We start from the raw sequence: 18,762 nt of genomic DNA on the forward strand, positions 1-18,762 counted from the left end.
ATATTTTTAGGTTCTTATAAGTCATATTTTGCATGAAAATCAATATCAGGAAATTTTTAAAATAAATAATTTGTTTATAATAATATTTTTAGTCATTATAATTTATAATCTCTATCAAGGAAATTATCAGAAAAGGTTTTAAATCATAAAATTTTTGTGTAATCTTTATCGTTCTTCATTCTTAAAAGTTTTTAACAATAAAGAATAATATTTATGGGTTGCTAGATTTTAAATTAAAAATGTAATACTTAGAGTATTTGTTTAGTAGGTTTAAAATAATTAAACCCTAAGCAGTGTACCTATAGCTAACTGGCTTTAAGATAAACATTGTTTTAATTAAAAATATCATAATCCACTAAATAAAGCCACTTTCGTTTTCTAGCCGAGCACTTAACCAACTTATATTTTAGCATTTAAATAACAATTTAAACAAGAAAGAAAGCTAACTTGGCCAGCCAAAGTTTGTATACCCTTGCAGGTAACAATTAAAATATATCATAACTAAGCCAAAAATGCATTAATTTCGATTCGGAAAGCAGTTTTGTGTTAGTTTTTATTAATTTATAAAAACTGCATACCAAATTTAAAATTTTAAGAAATCAAAATTCTTGGCCATTTTTGCTAATTTTAATGATGTAACCCCTTATCACATTTCGCAAAAATGGCCAAAAAATCGATTTCTTCCGGACATGTCTAGAAAGATTCGTATGTTAACGCTGATCAAGAATATATATGGTTTATGGGGTCGGAAACGTCTCCTTCACTGCGTTGCAAACTTCTGACTGAAATTATAATACCCTGCAAGGGTATAAAAATGTATATATCTAAAAATCACTGACAAGAAAATTGTAAAAATATTTAAAACAAAACTGTGAATCACAAAACCCCAAATCATATACTTTTTTCAACAGTCACCCCTGTGACAATTGTCAAAGCAAAATCTTCAGTCTAGTCTACACAACAAAGATCTTCCATTATCCTACAAAGCACTTGGCTTAATATATATTTTATACGGTCTAGCCTTGAGATCAGGGTTTGGACACCATTAAATCGCGATTTTGCCTGGATTATGGCCCGTCTGATATTTTCGGAGAAGGATCAAAATGCCTATGATCCCAAGAAGTATAAGGTGATTGGCGAAATACAATTAATATAATATATATAAATATAATATAAATATATATAGGTGGTGCACAAGAACCATTGGCGCCAGGTGAGCCTTCTGCTGCAGCCCTCCAACAAGAAGTGGTGGGAGGATCCCGATGTGGTCGTTGCGTGAGTAGATACCATTGTATGGATTGCAAAGCCACCTTTATAGGTTGGGTGGAAGGGGGCTGCTCGCACACGTGTGCCAGCTCCCATTGCCATCAAGTGTTATTCGTGCGGTTTATGGGTACACAGGGAGAAAAAAAACAAAGTAATTAATTTGTTTACTAATATTTTTAGGAGGAAGTCTTGAATATTTCAAGGAAAATTGTTTTTAAAGTTAATTTTGTTCCCCTCTCTGCTCGAAACCTTTTTATTAGCGTTATATTTCTTACCAATATTGATTCTTTCTGTGCAATCTGATGGCTCTCCGACACCGGTTGGCACTGTTGCTGCCTGCCTCTGCCGATTCAATTAAGATTCTTTGCCACAGTCGCGGTCGCAGCCATAATATTTTATTGCATCCATCAAATTGTCAAGTCAACTCATAATGTATTGCCCTGCCGCCGCGCCCACAAATATTTTCATGGTAATTAAATTCTCGCAAAGGAAATATTCGCACTTAATTGCATCACACACATCTTTGGTTAGAAAAATAATCAAAATATATATAGAAATATTATATATTTAGAGCCTCTTGAATCCTGTCCAGATATCCACGATGGTTTCAGAGTTCGGTGCTAATTTCCGGGCCGCGTTCAGTCACGCGATGCTAACGAAGCCTTTGATAGATGGCTCAACTTCTCGAATGCAAATGAACACCCGCGAAAATGGAGGGGATTCCCCGCCAGTGCAGCCAGTCAGCTGTCGGCGAAACTTTGCCAAGTAATTGGGGAAAAGGAGTGATGGAAACGGGAAATTGGCTTGGGTTTTCTCACTGGGTCGCACGGCTGACTGAAGTCAAGTTTGTAGGCGGTGGCCAAGGTTAGGATCCTTGGGGGACTTTAAGAGGGAAAAGAAAAGCCAAGGAAATGAATGTTTTCACCTAATTTCGGACTAGTTTTGTAGTGATTTCTCAAGTGGTTAGAAAACTTTTACATTGAGAAGAAGATATTTTTCTGCTGGCCGTTTGGTTACCTTAATTTAAATTTATTTTTATTTATCCCTGCAGGATTTTTAAGTTAACTGATTTTATATAAAGATACTTAAGGCTAAACTTATTAGGAGAGGGTAGAAAATATTGGTATGTCGAGCCTACAAAAATATATACCATAAATAATATACAAATTCTACAATCAAAAATATATTAATATCATATTCAGCCCTATGTATATTTCCTCTCGATATTATCCCTCTCCTACTATGTACATTTTCAATTACCTGAAACCAACAACCTCCCAGAACCTCTAGAGGGGAATGGGAATCCCCTAAGCTACCCCAAAGAACCCTGCCTTTTACCCGAGGCCTGCGTATTCACACAATGATGCGAGGTGCCAGGCAAATGAACCGAAAACAAAACCAAGCGGCGGGTAATGAAAGGGCGATACTATAAAATATATATAGTATATGGTACACACTTACTACTACCCAATGCAATGCCAACACTTTGCGTGTTCAATAAAAAAATAAAGAAAAAAGAAAAAATGAAAAGGGAAATCGCGGAAAGGCGGAAAACGGTGTCAGTGCGAGGACAACGAAGAAGGAAAGTACTTAAGCGGCGCGTCACTCAATCAGAATGATATTATTTTTAATGGCGCAAAATGGATACAATAAACAGCGAGTACGAGCGCGTGGCTGCCACGCAACGGACACGGACACGGACAGGCCGCCGAGATCCCACCCAGAATTCAGCCACATGCTATCCGTACGTCCCAGGATGAGGACGAAGTTTCTTCACAACGGAATCCAAGTCGGAAACTTAATTACATTTCAATTTTTTGCTTTTTTTTGGAGCCCTAAACAAACGGCTCGCGCGCGCTCCGCATATGTCACTCACAGCCGTGAAGGCTGATCCCTCCGCCGGAATCGGCGTGGTGGCAGGCGTGGGACGAGCTGTTGCTCTCTCCGAATCCCGGGAATGGGCCCCACCGCCGCCGGGCAAGCGGTGTGCCACGGTGACGATGCTCCTGGCCCAGCGGATAGCACGCAATGCCGGTTGCTGGGCAGTCGACGAGGAGCCCTCGTACAGTTCAAACAAGATGAACGTCTGGCAGACGCTGGAGTACCTCTCCGGGCTTAGTCTACGCAAGAAGTACAACTACGAGGGCTATGCGGATACGCACAATGTGATCAGGACCCTGACACCATCCTGGCGAAGGGATAGCTTTGCGGAGAAGGCCAAGGCCGAGGAGCTGACGGGCGGTGCCGCTGGCGCAGGAGGAACATCTGTGGCCGGAGTCGCCAAGTATACCGAGGAACGTTCATCGACGGCTCCATTGATAACCCAGGATGCTGGCATTCAGAGCAGCTTTCAGAGCAGCGATAATGTGGCCTTGGCCCGGAGTGGCTCCTCAGGACTGGGACGGAGGAGGCAACGCAGCAGGAGCAGGAAGCGGATTGGTCCCCAGTTGGATCCCGAGTATGCCCTGTCGCCGGAGGATCTGCAGGATCTGGTCAAGTGCAAGTAAGAGTTATTATATCAAATGGTTATATCAGTTGGGAAAAAATAACCATAAACATTAAATTATTTTTCTTAAATATTATTTTATTTTTATAAAAATTGCAAACCCTGCAAAATTGTAATTTTTTGCAGTGTAGTCACGCAAAAAAGTTTTCAAGTAAGCTTAGCGGGTACAGCAACCCGTGTGAGTAGCCAAAAAAAGTTAGCTAAGACAAAACCCTGTTGGTAAACATAATTTTTTCCTTTTTCCTTATTTATTTTATTTAATTTTTTTAGCCACTTTCTAGGCTTCATGCTTTTTATTTAAAATGAAAAATATTACTTAAATTAATTTTAAATATTTCCAATTTTACCTTTGGCTTTATTTCACTGCATAAACCCACCCAAGGAAAAGCTAAACCCCCACAAATTGCAGGCGACAAACCAATGAAAAGTGGGTGGAAGTTTTGTTGAAATAAGAGTGGGAGCTGGAATATATAGGGCGTTGTGACACTCATTCCGGTGGTGTTAGCAGACACCCAGGAGACTGTCTAAGATGACGCACAAAACCGCAAACTCAAACCAAAGATGACGCGGAAATTCTTTATTTTTGTTTAAAATGAAATCCAAGAACTCAGTACTCAACTCCGATTGTTGGCAAAGCTTTCGCGTTGCCGGAAGACATGGCAATTAAAGTTGGCGGCGAAGCATGGATGGTGGAGCAGGTGCTCCAAGTGGAGGCGGAAACGGAAATGAAGTCGTTGCATGACAGAATGTCGATGACGAGTTTGAAAGGCCGCCATTGCAATGTGTGGGCTTTTTGGTTAAATTTTCGTGGTATAAATTTCAAGTGGAATTTATTTCCCAGAAATTCTTTTTAAATTAAAATCCATTTATTTGTTTTTATTACAAATTCTTTGGTGTTTTCTCTGAAATACTCTCTAAAATATATGCATCTTTCTATAGAGGTTTTCAGTCAAAAAGATTTCTTTATAGATTTTTATAATTTTTACTTTAAAAATCATTTTTATAATTGAAAAACAATTTTAGAATTGACTCACAAATAATGCCAACTTTATTTGAAAATATATAGTAAAAGTGTCAATATTTGTGAAATGTCAAAGTCAAAATTTTGGCCACCAAGGAATCGAAGCATGAAGCCATCGAAGCCACCAAAATCATCGAAACCCCCTAAGCCCCCCCAAAAGTAAACCAACTCCGACAGCCGATACAAAGTGTTTGCTCAATTTCCGCGCTCCGAGTCGATTATGGGAAATTATTGTATGTCTCGTTGGCATGAAAGGCGGCCATAAAGCAGGAATTGTTATCTGGTTTCACGGTAATGTGAGACTGCCCCCCTGCAACTCCATTCCCATTCTCCCCCCTAGAACCCTTCTCTAGCCCAATAGTTTGCCCTTTCCTCGGGTGAAAAACTTTCATTCAGTTCGTGGGTTTCGTGCTGAAGCAAAGAGCAAAAACGAGATCTAACGATGAAATAAACACCGACAGTTGTTGGCCATAAACAAAGGGCCGAAAAAGGGAAAGAGCCAGAAGCGGGTTTCTGGACAAATGGAGGTGTCGCCACGCTAAGAATCCCTCCTGGATTCTCGAGCCTATTTTTTTAAATTTCAGAATACCTACAAGTTATTCCTTAAAATAAATTCTGGTTAAATTGCAATGATAAGATAAGGCGACTATAGGAAAAGTATATTCCGGTGTATGGTTTTTAAAAGTTTTCGACCTGTGTAATACTTTATTTGATAGATTGGGTCTATCAAATAATTATCGCTGACAAGTAATTATTGATGTAATTTTGTTTCAAAATTGAAATTTATTAAATACTTTCATTGTCTGATTGGCAAATATAACCATTTTAAGAATTACAGATCTATTATTTCCAGGGACCGTAAATAATGATTATCAATGTTTTCTTTAAACAAAAAAATCATTCACTTAGAAAAGTCGCACAAAGAAACGAATTATACCAAACGGCTACAATTTGGATGCTCTTTCGAGAAAACCAATGATTGCTGAAATCTAGATTTTTTATATAATAAACCAATTTTAATTATTAATTTTTGAGTTTTATTTACTCGCTCAAAGAATAATAATTATTATTTTGAGCGAAAAAAGTTCGATCAAAAAATAATGATCATTTTTTGAGCGATATTTTTTCGCTCAGAATTTCGCTCAAAGTGTAATATCTATTTTCTCAGCGGGGTCTTTGAAAAAATTTGTACATGCTTCTATGGATCAAAAACGTACGATTCGATTCATAGAAGCATGTAAAAAATTTTTCGAAGACCCCTCTGAGAAAGAAGTTATTACACATTGAGCGAAATTCTGAGCGAAAAAATATCGCTCAAAAAATGATCATTATTTTTTGATCGAAATATTTTCGCTCAAAATAATAATTATTATTCTTTGAGCGATGAAGTAAAATAAAATTATAATTATTAATGGCAAGCGAAATATATTAAAATCAATAGATAATCATTAATCGTTGATTTTTATTTTTTCACTTAACAGGTTGGCTGATAAGTCCCCGGTCTAACAAAGAAAAACACATTTTTTTGTCAAAATTCGTTATTATTATTTAACATAGTTCCCTTCAAGAGCGATACAACGATTATAAAGACCTTCCAATTTTTTGATACCATTTTGGTAGTACTCCTTCGGTTTTGCCTCAAAATAGGCCTCAGTTTCGGCGATCACCTCTTCATTGCAGCCAAATTTTTTCCCTGCGGGCATCCTTTTGAGGTCTGAGAAAAAGAAAAAGTCGCTGGGGGCCAGATCTGGAGAATACGGTGGGTGTGGAAGCAATTCGAAGCCCAATTCATGAATTTTTGCCATCGTTCTCAATGACTTGTGGCACGGTTGTTTTTGGTCAAATGTGAGCTCGCGCGGCACCCATTTTGCACAGAGCTTCCGCATATCCAAATGTTGATGAATGATATGACCAACACGTTCCTTTGATACTTTAAGGCCTATGCTATCTCGATCAACTTTATTTTACGGTCATTCAAAATCATTTTGTGGATTTTTTTGATGTTTTCGACGGTAACCACCTCTTTCGGGCGTCCACTGCGTTCACCGTCCTCCGTGCTCATTTCACCACGATTGAATTTTGCATACCAATCAATTATTGTTGATTTCCCTACGGCAGACTCCGGAAACTTATTATCAAGCCAAGTTTTCGCTTCCACTGTATTTTTTCCCTTCAGAAAACAGTATTTTATCAAAACACGAAATTCCTTTTTTTCAAATTTTTTCACAATAACAAAAGTTGCTTCACAAAAGACGCTCTATCTCACAAACTAATTGACTGACAGACGTCAAATTTTGAGACGAATCATTTAAAGGTTAGTACTATATAAAAATAATATGCATTCAATACTAGCGACGTCATCTATGTGTCAGACCGGGGACTTATCAGCCAACCTGTTATAATGATTACGTGCCCTGATTATTTCGCAAGGGAGAACCTTTGGCTTGATATTATTGATAATTGTCTGCAGTTGGTTTTCGATTTTCGTCAACACCGTCTGCTGGCCTTCTACCCTGGACTGTATCGCAATGAGATTCCTTTCCAGCTTAACTTGGATGCGATTTTGTTCCCCTAGATTGGCTTCCAGCCTGTATTGTACCGCGAGGAGATTCCTTTCCAGCTTAGCTTGAACCTCATCCACCTTGGTCTGAAGTGCGTGATGCTGGTCCTCCATCTTACCATGGACCTCCTCCACTTTGCTCTGTATTGCATGAAGTTTACCCTTTTTTTTGTTCGCATCCGCCTGATGCTGGTGTCTCAGCATGGTCTCCACCGCAAGGAGATTATCTTGGACCTCATCCACCTTAGTCTGATCTGTTTGTGGTTGGTCCATCAGCTTGCCTTGGACCTCCTCCACTTTGCTCTGTACTGCCTGAAGTTTACCCTCTATTTTGTTCTGAGCCGCCTGATGTTGGTTTCTCAATCTTTCCTCCATCTTGACCTGCTGACCTTCAAGTTCGTTCAGCTTCGATTTAGTTTCGATAAGGATTGGTCGCAGTGCATTGAGGCAGAAACTTTCACATTGGTTGGGATGTGGTTCATCAATCAGGCAAACGTGTCCTGACTGAAGATGCTCCGCCAAGGATCCCTCCCACTGACTCCAAGCAGACAGCGCCAAAAGAAGACAAGTTCCGATTTTAAACATTTTGATTTTTGGAGAATAAACAACCACTGAAGGTGAGACCCTATGATGAACTGATTCTGGGATTCATGCGACGACTTTCGAAGAGGCATCCGGTTTCCGTTAGGAGTGATAAGAGACATTTATGTAGAGATGAAAGCGCTCTGTTGGCTCTTAGGGATTCTCGAACGTTTTTATGTATAAAAAAAAGAACGTTGAAAAACAAATCTATTGTTGTAGTTGATAAGACAACACGAACATGACAACAGAACTAATCAGTGGAATCCCCAGGCGTATGACGTTCTGATTTTTAAATTAAATACTTGCAGGTCAAGAAGGCAAAAGCTTCTTCTCGGAATAAAAAACGCTGGTCAAATTTATTAGGAATTGGAAAACAATAATCACATTCAGGAATTCCAATTAAAGCATTTATTTTACATATAAAAGATCTGAAATTGATATTAGCTCTCTCTGAACTTGACTTTCCTTAGTAATTATTATTGTTCTAAAATTTAGATTAATCTCCATGGCTTAAAGTAAAGTTGTTCAAAGACTTTTGCGTTGACATCTCTTACACCAAAATACCTTTAAAAACATTCCTTAGACTGTGAAGTAAACCACCACGAATCCCTGTGGCAGGACTCGCATTGCCTGTTGGGAACTTGTTGACTTGACACACTATACGCCGTGCACTTTGTCACAATATTGACATTGGTGTCGTGTCATTACGCCCAGCATTAAACGCTTTAACATGCGAGCCGAGCTCCGGCTCCCCGAGGGGTAGCTGGGGATCGGACTCGTACTCGGATTCCGATTCGGAATAAGAACACGATATACTCGGGCATTAGGTGAGCGAGAGTGAAAGTTTTTTGGGGCAGGGCTTGGGCGTGCCACTCTTCCCACGTGCCACTCGACGCCGCACACACATGTGTGTAAGTCAATAGCGAAACAACTGAGAAGCCGGGGGTAAGGGGGTGCTGGGGCCAAAGAAAGAACCCAAGGAAAACCCAAGGAATCGCATTGAATCCCGTGAAAAGGGCGCCACATTCGCCGGTCGCCTTTGTCGAGTTCGGGTGAAAGTTCCGCGGAATACTTCCAACGTTCCCGGTGCGAAAATGAGGAACTAAGGCCAACACCTGCCCGGTCTATCACCTGTGCTCGCACCTGTCCCCTGTCTCTGTCTCTGTCCCTGGCCAGTTGTCATGGCCGGCAAGTTGAAAAGGCGGCGCTCCAAGAAGCCGCCGCTGCCCTTAATGGAGCTCTCCGTTGAGGAGGACTTTCTCATTGACTTTGTCCAGTGCAATTTGGAGCCGGAGGAAAGGTATGGTGAATTGGGAGTACATAAATTGATTATAGATTTAGTAATATCGCGAAAGAGATAGTTAGTTATATTATTTTAAAACTTCTGAACCCTATTTTTGTCAATAAAAACTCTTCAATATTTTTATTAATCAATAATATATGTTTTAATAAATTATACACATGTTACCCTGCTAAAATTCCCCTTTTTGTACAGAAATAACATCATTTTTCGTCTTGTTTGTTGCATAAAAAGAACATCAAGAGTTACGAATCACATTTCAATATAGCTTTTCCTTTATTGCACTCTCATTGCCTCACAAAATTGATGGCTCTGTCGCGCTACGTGTTGCAATTATCAATTTTAATGGCCGGAATGGCAAAAGCAAAGGGCATAAATGTCAGCTCTTCTGGAAATTTATGCACGTTCCAGGCATTAATTAGCGATGCACACTTGCAGGAGCCCCATCGTCGTCGTCGTCGTTGTCGTCGTCCTCGAATCTCCTGCCTCATAGTTCGCCTTCAATTAGCGATGACAAGGCGTAGCAGGCAAGGCTGTAAGCTTATATGGTTCATGCGCCAGAGCCGCTAATTAAGTCATAAATGTAATCAATGGGACTCTCACTGTCCGACACATTACGAGGGAGAACAAAAAATAAAAAAAAAAGGAAAATTGATAAGGTTTAAGTTTTGCCTTATCCTAGGGAAACCCTCACAGAACTCAGCAGACAAAGAGCGGATATAGAGCGGATGGATCCGAAAAATGTACGCTAAAAATATAAAATACGAACAAAGAATCGGATCTAACGTTTTAGTTTCTTTAGGTGCTCAAAAACGGATGAGCAAACGGATGAATAGCGGAAGAGTATCGCAAATTCTCAGTATTATACCCGATATTGATGTCGAAAAAAGGTCCGCAATCGAAATCTTATTAAAATTCCGAAAATTACAGCGTTTTCTGCCACAAAACCCATGACAGGTGATTAACTTTATTATGAGCCTGAATCGGACGTTTTGTCCTTTGGGAACCCGCAAAACTATCGTTTTCAATATCATAAACGAACGTTTTTGTCTGCTGGGAAGTTGAAGACTTTAACCTGATCCCTTTTTTGGTGCTACATTCTCTTGTTGAAAAGTTCAAGAAGAAAGAACTTCCTCACCTCAACAATAGTATGTGTATTTCAAGGAGGGTTTTGTATTATTAAACTTTATCTGTGATTAACCTAACAGATGTACTACTTAACCCAAACAAAGGCATGTCATTTACTATATCAAATAATTCCATAAAAACCAAACATTTATAACTCCATTCTCATAGACATAACATATGTATAAATAAGCAAAAAAACTCACAAAAAATATAGTCCATTTGTAATGGGTTATTGAGCTGTCTAAATGGCCATTGGAAATGGGTTAAGCCCACGCACTCCCCAGCAAATGGGTTAATGTCGAGCGGAGGCCAAAGAGGAAATACCACAGGTGGGAGAGCCGTAAATCAAGGACCCACCTGAGCTGCAACGGATGCGATTTCAAGGGAGTTGCCAGTTTCGCGGAAGTTGCAATAAAACCAAGGAACTGCCATATAAATCCCCTCTTTCTCCTCCAAAGAGAGAGAGTAAAATATAGGGGGTTCTTTCTAGGCCAACAACGACATGACAGATTGCTTAACCCCCTTCCCCCCTTTTGGGTCGTAATTTATGCATGCGAGTTCCCGAGGTTATTGATACGACGACAACACCCATTGATGTCCTGAAAATTTCATTATCAATGTCAATGCTATGTATCTCTGCTTGCCGCTCACCTTGCCGGGGATTGGAAATTGATTGAATTGAACTTTGACGACTTTGAACTATTGCTGTGAGTTACACACAGAGAAAAAGAGGGGTTGATTTGAAGGAGAAATTCTAGGGCGACTATAAGAATTTTGGCTTTATTTAAATTTTAAATATTATTACTAAATTATTATCCTTTCAAAGTCAATTCAATTCTCTTTGCTTTAGCTAATTTTTAAACTAATTTCCCCCAAATTGCTGTGCTTTTTTTCTGTGTGTACGATCGTCCTCGTTGCTTGTAGTCGTCGAGACATCAAAGCCAGACAACAAAGTATTCCTAACAACTTGTACATCTCTGTTAAAAAAATATATATATCTATAGTATAAACCGAGTTACGTGAGATGGTAATGGATTTTTGATTGAGTGTTCTTGGCTCTAACCCAAAAAAAAAAAAAAGTAACCACAGTCAGGCAAACAATCTGGATCACAACTATAAACTATATAAGCTGTCCCTCTAATTGTCAACTAAACGACAACCATTAACTAGGACTAGGTCTAATCCCTGCCGAGTCCTAAGGCAGCCGCACAGAGCTCGCGGCTCTCATGACCTGACTGCATTAAGTTGCTTTATGGCATGTAGAAATAAAATACCTATTTACCATATAAGAACCGCAAAAAAAAAAGGCAGAGAGTCGGGCCATGTGAGTCGCTGCTGCTGCTAAAAAGCCTAGCGAAAGTCGGCAAGTCTGCAGGCAGGCAGGCAGGCAGTCTTACCCCTCTAAGACCGCCACCCCTTTTACCCTGCATGTCTAAAATTACGCTACATTTTCTAGGGGAATGGGGCAAGGTGAGGGCTAAAATGTGTATGGCGGCTGGTGTGCATATCACGAGAAACATATACACATATCTGCAACGTTTAGGGGGACAGTGGTTGGGCTTATAAGATATTTAAACCGTTAAAAATTAAAAAATAATGGTATAAAAAATCATTAAAAATATTTAAAAACAAATACAGTGACTTAAAATTCGATCAAGTCCCTCAAACACAAAAAAAAGTGATAATTTGTATTCAAAAGTTTTTATTCAACATTTTTAAGTCACTTAATTCAGTTAAATACAAATATAACTTATTTCTGGCTTTTAGCTCAATCATAAAACGTAGTAAATTCTTTAAAATTAAATTTTAAAAACCCAGATATGTTCAATCCTTTAAAACATAAACCCCTTAAATTAATAAATTGTATTAAATATTTTTCTAAAAATCCACAAGTCTTAATTCTTGCCCATAGTGCCAAAAGGAGGTATGTGTGTATAGAGTAGTCACAGCCAGAAACGACTCCTTCTTGTCCTTGTGTTGTCGGTTTCGGGTGTTTTTTTTGGGCAACTTTTGGCAACCAAAAGAGAACAAAAAAATATACGAATACGGCGGCAAAACGCAGCGCTCGGAAAAGCAAAGAAAAAGCAAAGGAAAAGCGCTATAGTAACCGGCCAGAGTGCGGCCCGACCTCATTCGTTGCCCGCAGTTACAAGCGCTAAAACGCCTTCAGCGGATTGGATTGGACGCCGATGTGGGATTAGCCCACCACCACCTGGCGGGTGTGGTGTACTAACCTCCCAGCACCTGTGGGTGAGTGCCAGTGGAGGTCTCCCGTGTCCCGTGTGCCCGTCCGTAATTAAGCGTGAAAATTATTGACTCACATTTTCGGGTCATTAACATGGTCTTGTCTTTCATTTGTTATTGTTTTTCTCCTGAATGAGGCTATCAATTTTCTCTACATTTTCTTTGGGTTTTCTCTAAATATTCTTTGAATTTTCTCTACATTTCATTTGAATTTTCTCCTACATTTTCAGTTTCAATTTGCCGCGCATTAGCGCCCGCTTGGAGCGTCTGATGGGCACCAATGTGGTCAAGCTGACGGACCGCGCCTACATGAAGGAGCTGCGCGAAAGGATCGACGAGGATTACCGCAAGCAGCTGCTGTCCCGCATCCGGGCCAGGGAGGTGAGTTATATTATCCACCAATCTCGACGGCGGTTGGACAACCAAATTAGGGACCCCAGAAAGCCACAAATGCTACCAATTTGTCCTCTTGCCTGGTAATTCAATTTTCATAAAGTTAAGCGGGGGAAAAGAAAAAAAATATGAGAAGCCGGAGTCCTAAACAAATTTTGTCGCTAGGGTGAGAGTCACGTAGAATAACAAAAAGGAAGAGGGGGAGGAACCTCTCGAAAGGGTTGTGTATTTGGTTTCTGGGGGAAATACTTAAGGTGTTGTTTTTATTGGGGATTCTAGAATCATGAAAAGTTTAGTAATATAATATTATATGACATTTTATAGAGGGTTTTATGCAAAACTAAACTTTTGAACGCTTTAATATTCAATATTTTCAAAAGATATATACTTAATGTTTGAAAGAAATACATACTTGGGGTATTGTTAATTAAAAAGATTTGGGATAAAAATATAGTAACATAATATTTTAGAATATTTTTTTGATCTGATATATATTGCTTTTCTGAAGGAAATCCCTAGGGTTTTATTTACTGAATATTTAGCATATATATATAGTTAGTTTGTAAAATTCAGGATTTAAATATATTTAAATAATTTGTTTATATTTTTTCTTTTTGTCTAAAATTAACATTGCAATATTTATCGTATTCTGCAGTCAGCGGAAAATCAGTGAAAATTCTTACTAAAATTATTTTTAAATGAAGTCTTAGAAAAACATTTATACAAATATTTTCCCAAAAATATTATTAATATTATATTAATAATACATATTATACCCTCCCTAAAATAACCCAATTCTGTTAGCCCTTAATCCCCAATATCCCTTAAAATTTCTCCTTATTTATTACGATTTTATTTTGTTTCTGTTGGCCATACAACATACCCTTCTCAAGATTTTCCCCTTTTTTTTCCTCTTGGCAGCGAAAGTGTCTCAAAGTTTTTCAATGACGCCGACACCGCCTACTTATTCTTCTGCCTATCTCCCTGCTTCGGGGGCACAAACAATTGAATTCAATGAGGCCCCGACATGAAAATGGCAAATCCAAGCCGTCAAAGTAATAAAAATTAGACCAGAAACAGAGGGAGAACAGGGCGCTGGTTGCCCTTTATGTCTGCGAGACATGCGAGACATGAACTCCGAACTCCGGAACTCCCAACTGTGAAGTACAAAGTGCTCCACTGCGGATACGGATACTTAGAGATCTGTCTGTCCGATATGCCTCTAGCTGCAATTGCAGTTGCCTCAACTTTTCGAATAAAAATAATAGTAAATAATGGAAAATAAGTAGGCGCTTCCGATTATTGTATTTCCATTCGTCGTCGAGGTCTGCGCAATGCGGCGCTCGAAACAGATGAAAAAGGTGTCAAAAGTGCTGATGGGCTTGGGAAATTGGCAAATGGAAGAAGCACACACTCGTAGGAGTTTCTTTAAGGACTCACATATATCAGCCACTATTTGCAGTATTTCTGTAGGCCTTCGCCTTAGTATTATTAAAAAAGGTAACAGCTTGTCAAGTCGTTAAAATATATTAATAGAAAGAAAAACTAATAAGAGTCTTGATGATTTTATTTCATTTATCATTGACAAAGGACACAGGCTTTTGGGAAATAAAAAGGAGCCTAAGTAGAAGATTTGATTAGGTTTTTGATTAGGAAATTAAGCTTATTTTATTTATGAAATTATTATATATAGAAGATAATTTTAAAATATATTTTTTGTATATTTATTTTTATATTTAAAACCTTATTCGTATTTCCAGCTAAAAGAAGTTGAACGCGAGCGTATGCTTATTATCGAAGGCAAATCAGATGTGATACCCGATGAACTGGCAGACGATCCCATATTTATGGTCAACAAGGATGCCAATATGGAGATCCAAAAGGAGCGAGCCAAAGTGAGTTGGGAAAAGAAGGAATAGGAGGAGGAAGTACCCTTTTCTTGACCATTTACACCTCTTCTCTTCCACAGCTAAAAACTGCTCGTGAGAAGAATGCGGAGCGTTTGAAACAGCAGGGCGTTAAATGGGAACGGGAGCGACTCCAGCATGCCGCCAAGGAGGCGGAACTTTTGGCCCAGAAACGGGAACGCCAGCGCCAGCAGAAGCTACTTGTGGAGCAGTACAGGACCGAGGATGCGGAAAGGGGAATGGATCTCTTACGGTGAGTCTTATAATTTAAAAGAAAGCTAAAGTTAAACTATTGTATGGAAAAGTCCAATATTATACATATATTTCTTATATATCAAAAGTATAAAAAAAGTAAAAAAACCCTGTTTAAGCTGCTCCTCCGATTAAGGCCAGTAAAGAAATTAAAAATGAACAGAGCTCGCGTAACAGCAAAAATAACAATACATTATATTTTCCGTTGACGCTCAGAGCCAGATTCTTGGAAGCTCTTTATCCCCAAGTGAGTTGGGGGGGCCAGGAACAGAAAAGCCTGGCTAAGTTGCATGCATTGTAAACGACCTTTGGAGGGGGGGAAGAAAATATGAGGGAAAACTCCTCCCACAAGTTTGAATGCTCTATAGATTCCAGGAAATAAGATTAGCTATTGAAATTTAAGGTTTCTCATAGGTTTCTCAAAGAAAACTGAAGCCAACTTGTGCCCTCTTTTTTAGGGTTAAATTTCATAGCAAATAGTTTTCAAGGAATTTTTGTATAATTATTTTATTAGAGCACTAAATATTAATAAGCATCTATTATTTATTTATAACTATCAACATTTAGATAAAGCTTTTCTGATTAAACTATATTAAGCCATCCTTTGTATCTAAATAGCTTTGGCAAGCTAAAAATAGATGGGTTGTTTAGGGAACCTAATAGATAATATTTATAATGGATGATAAATATTGCAAAAATAAACCAAATATACTTTCATTATATATTCCCTAAACACCTTTGATAAAGCCATCAAATAAATGTATTATAAATTAATTTAGATATTTTTGTTTTGCTATAATAAATTTCGAGGTGTTGTAATGTTATTTCCAGCTTAAAGATTTCCTGGTAAATAATTCCCAAACCCTAAAAGAGTATCACAAAAATATAAAAGAAAAATTTCTCCCTGTTCCTTGCCTGGGCTCATCATTAAACGTTTGGGAGCCAGGCCCATTAATATGCATGAGTTGAATGTTTAGCGAGTTGGCTGCGGAGCATGGAGACTAATGAAAGGAAAACTCCTTTAAACCCGCTTTTCCCCCTGACCTTTTCCAGCATTGAAAACGAAGACTGGCGCGAGTGCGAAAAGAGCCTGAAGGAATTCCTGGAGCAGGAGCGGGCCAAGATGAAGGAGCGTTCGCTGCGCGTTTCCCAGCCCTTCTCCTCGGATCCGCTGGATATACAGAATATAGTGAGGGCCAGGTGAGGCTCAATAAACTAATTAATATATATTTTAAATATATATTATTTCTACTTAATTTATTTTCATTTAATTTTATATTTTATACCTTTTTTTGTAGACAAAAATTCCGTGAAACAGAGCTACGTATACGCAACCAGCTGGAGGACAAGCTGAAGGATGTAAAAACTGCGGTCACCACACAACAGCTTACGGAATTAATCGAGGATGCCCACCGTGCCAGCCAGGAGGTGTTTCGAGAGCCTTCGATGGAGGACGATGAGTTCCAGGGCGGCGCCATGCATCCCAAGTACCTGGACGATGTAACCGATGTCTCCGAGGAGACGGTGGTCAGCGAGGATGCCATCAGTTTGACTGTGGCCAAGCAGCAGTATGCCGAGGAGCTGGAGACCGAGATGGAGGATGAGTTCAGTCGAGGACTGCTCATCTCCAAGCAACAGTACGATCAGCTTCGATTCGAGGATGAAAAGATTCTGGCGCTCAAGAATGCCAAGGTAAGAGAGTCCACTTTATTATTTTTCTATTAATATTTAAAAAATCACCTGTTCCAGGACATTCGTGAGCTGTACCAGCTGGCCGAGGAGATCATCACGGGCGAGATCTTCGAGGAGGCAGTGGAGGAGGGCGAGGAGGAGGATGTGCCCGAGGAGGAGGGCGAGGGCAGTGACGATCCTGAGCCACCGCCGCCGCCACCACCAGCTTAGGTCTTGGGAAACATCATCCAGTTGGAGGGCAGCAGGAGGAATCGTTGTTCCCCCTGCTTTTCGCTTCTTCGAGTTTTACAAAGTTTGGCCAAATATTTTACGTTTCCCTTCCCCCGTTCGGAAACCGAAATATTTCACCAAATTGTGCAAAAGAAAATAACAAAAAACAGTCAGGACTAGCCACATTTGTTGTTTGCTGTTGCCAAGGAATTGGAACCTGTCACTCAATCACAGCAATTCCAGTTGATATCTGTCCATTGGGGTTTAATTAAGGCTGGCCAAGTGGCGATAGTGCCCGCATTGCAGGGTGGCATTAATTATAATAAAGCGTCTAAAAAAAAGAAATCCATAAAAATCAAACGCGTGACTCAAATTGCACATTTCAATGCCTTGTCAGCCGCCGACAAGTATGCTACAAATATTTGCTTAGTGATACGAAAGCCGGAAAAAGTACGTACGTACATATGCGGGCGGGCGAAATTGGGGTGTTCCGGAATTTGATTTCGCTGGGATTATTTTTCTGGCAAATTATTGTATTACTTATTCAGTTCATAATAAATTTTCGTAAAATTTTAATTGAAAATTGTTACAAAAAAAGCTTTATTAATTTATTTATATTTAAGTGTATTTTTTTTGCTCAAAATTAAAATATTTTATAAATAATTATTTCTGTAATGAAGAATTTTACAAAATTAAACAAATAATTAAAAAAAAAAACATTTTCAAACAAAATCCATTTCCCGGAACGCCCCAAACAAATCTCAGCGTAATTAGTCGCGCTAATTTGTTTATCAATTTGTTTTTGGCTTTGAGCGACGCGCCAGGCCATGCCATGGCACACATGTGAGGAGATTGCACAAACGCTACCAGAAGGGCGTGACGCACTTGGTCGGATAAACGGATGGATGGATGGTTGGACTGAATGGATTCGATGACACACCCTACACCCACTCCGCATGGACTTTGGTCTGCTGATGCAACTTAAGTCGCAAACCGCTTAACCGGAGCCCCAAAAGAGTGGAAAACGAAAGACTAAGGGCTAAAAATAGCCTTGGTCTTGGCCAAAAATATGACTTGCTGTGGGGCTTCCTCACCACAAACTCCTCCTTTCCTCTTTTCCTCTTTCCCTTTGCCTTTTTGAGCACTTAAACTTTTCAGAACGGCTATTATTGGTTTTTTTCTGGGGGTAAGTGTCATCTTCTGTGGTTGCCACCGGCAATGTGGCAGGAAAACCCTATATATGCATATTTTTTCTGTGCCGCCTTTTAGGCCAAAACAACACACACACCCTCGAAACAATAACGAAAACATCGATGCGAATGCAAATCGTATGGATTGTCCTCCATTACTCACAGCTATTTCACAGCAGAGTGTCTTTATTTTTGCAAAGGCCTCGGGGGGCTGTCACGGGCTGTTGACATCCTCAACTTGGGTGACCCCTGAACCCGCGGATTTCCAGTGGAACTGGAGGAGGACGAAGATTCAATGAAGAAGCCAGTCAGACGATTGGGCAAGGACATGGTTCAGGTTCAGGTTCAAGTAGGGGAAAGATTCTATTTAAAATAAATCTCTAAGTGGAATTGATTTGAACTTGAAAATTAGTAGTTGCCAGGGTAATTGATCTTGTTATAAATGCACTAAAATGTATTTTAAAAAGAAAAAGAGTTGTTGAAAAAAAATATATATACCATATATATAAAA

At 39.3% G+C, this 18,762-nt stretch overlaps 2 protein-coding genes across 3 annotated transcripts; both read left to right on the forward strand.

The window, feature by feature from the left end:
* The first annotated feature begins 911 nt into the window (after nucleotides 1-911).
* Nucleotides 912-17,246, forward strand: LOC108079556 (RNA-binding protein 25). 2 transcript variants are annotated; one of them, XM_017173895.3, is made up of 8 exons: nucleotides 912-1,129; nucleotides 1,187-1,275; nucleotides 12,838-12,988; nucleotides 14,761-14,895; nucleotides 14,970-15,160; nucleotides 16,213-16,359; nucleotides 16,458-16,851; nucleotides 16,909-17,246. In XM_017173895.3, exons 1-8 carry the CDS (start codon nucleotides 1,070-1,072, stop codon nucleotides 17,059-17,061), a joined length of 1,320 nt encoding a protein of 439 aa, XP_017029384.1. In that variant the 5' UTR covers nucleotides 912-1,069; the 3' UTR covers nucleotides 17,062-17,246. The 2 variants fall into 2 exon arrangements, with proteins under 2 accessions (XP_017029384.1, XP_041631995.1); XM_041776061.2 differs by lacking the exons at nucleotides 912-1,129; nucleotides 1,187-1,275; nucleotides 12,838-12,988; nucleotides 14,761-14,895; nucleotides 14,970-15,160 and adding an exon at nucleotides 15,984-16,005.
* Nucleotides 1,295-3,773, forward strand: LOC138927866 (uncharacterized). Its single transcript, XM_070289039.1, has 2 exons — nucleotides 1,295-1,735; nucleotides 2,548-3,773. Exon 2 carries the CDS (start codon nucleotides 3,132-3,134, stop codon nucleotides 3,771-3,773), a length of 642 nt encoding a protein of 213 aa, XP_070145140.1. The 5' UTR covers nucleotides 1,295-1,735; nucleotides 2,548-3,131.
* Nucleotides 17,247-18,762: the final 1,516 nt, after the last annotated feature.

The sequence above is a fragment of the Drosophila kikkawai genome, chromosome 2L (assembly GCF_030179895.1).
Source record: "Drosophila kikkawai strain 14028-0561.14 chromosome 2L, DkikHiC1v2, whole genome shotgun sequence".
NCBI lineage: Eukaryota > Metazoa > Arthropoda > Insecta > Diptera > Drosophilidae > Drosophila > Drosophila kikkawai.

Excerpts from the sequence above, each read along its gene's own strand:
- LOC108079556 (XM_017173895.3), top strand. The coding sequence starts at position 1,070 with ATGGCCCGTCTGATATTTTCGGAGAAGGATCAAAATGCCTATGATCCC. Across the intron at positions 15,161-16,212 it reads AGGGGAATGGATCTCTTACG|CATTGAAAACGAAGACTGGC; the intron begins GTGAGTCTTATA and ends GACCTTTTCCAG. Across the intron at positions 16,360-16,457 it reads CAGAATATAGTGAGGGCCAG|ACAAAAATTCCGTGAAACAG; the intron begins GTGAGGCTCAAT and ends CTTTTTTTGTAG.
- LOC138927866 (XM_070289039.1), top strand. The coding sequence starts at position 3,132 with ATGTCACTCACAGCCGTGAAGGCTGATCCCTCCGCCGGAATCGGCGTG.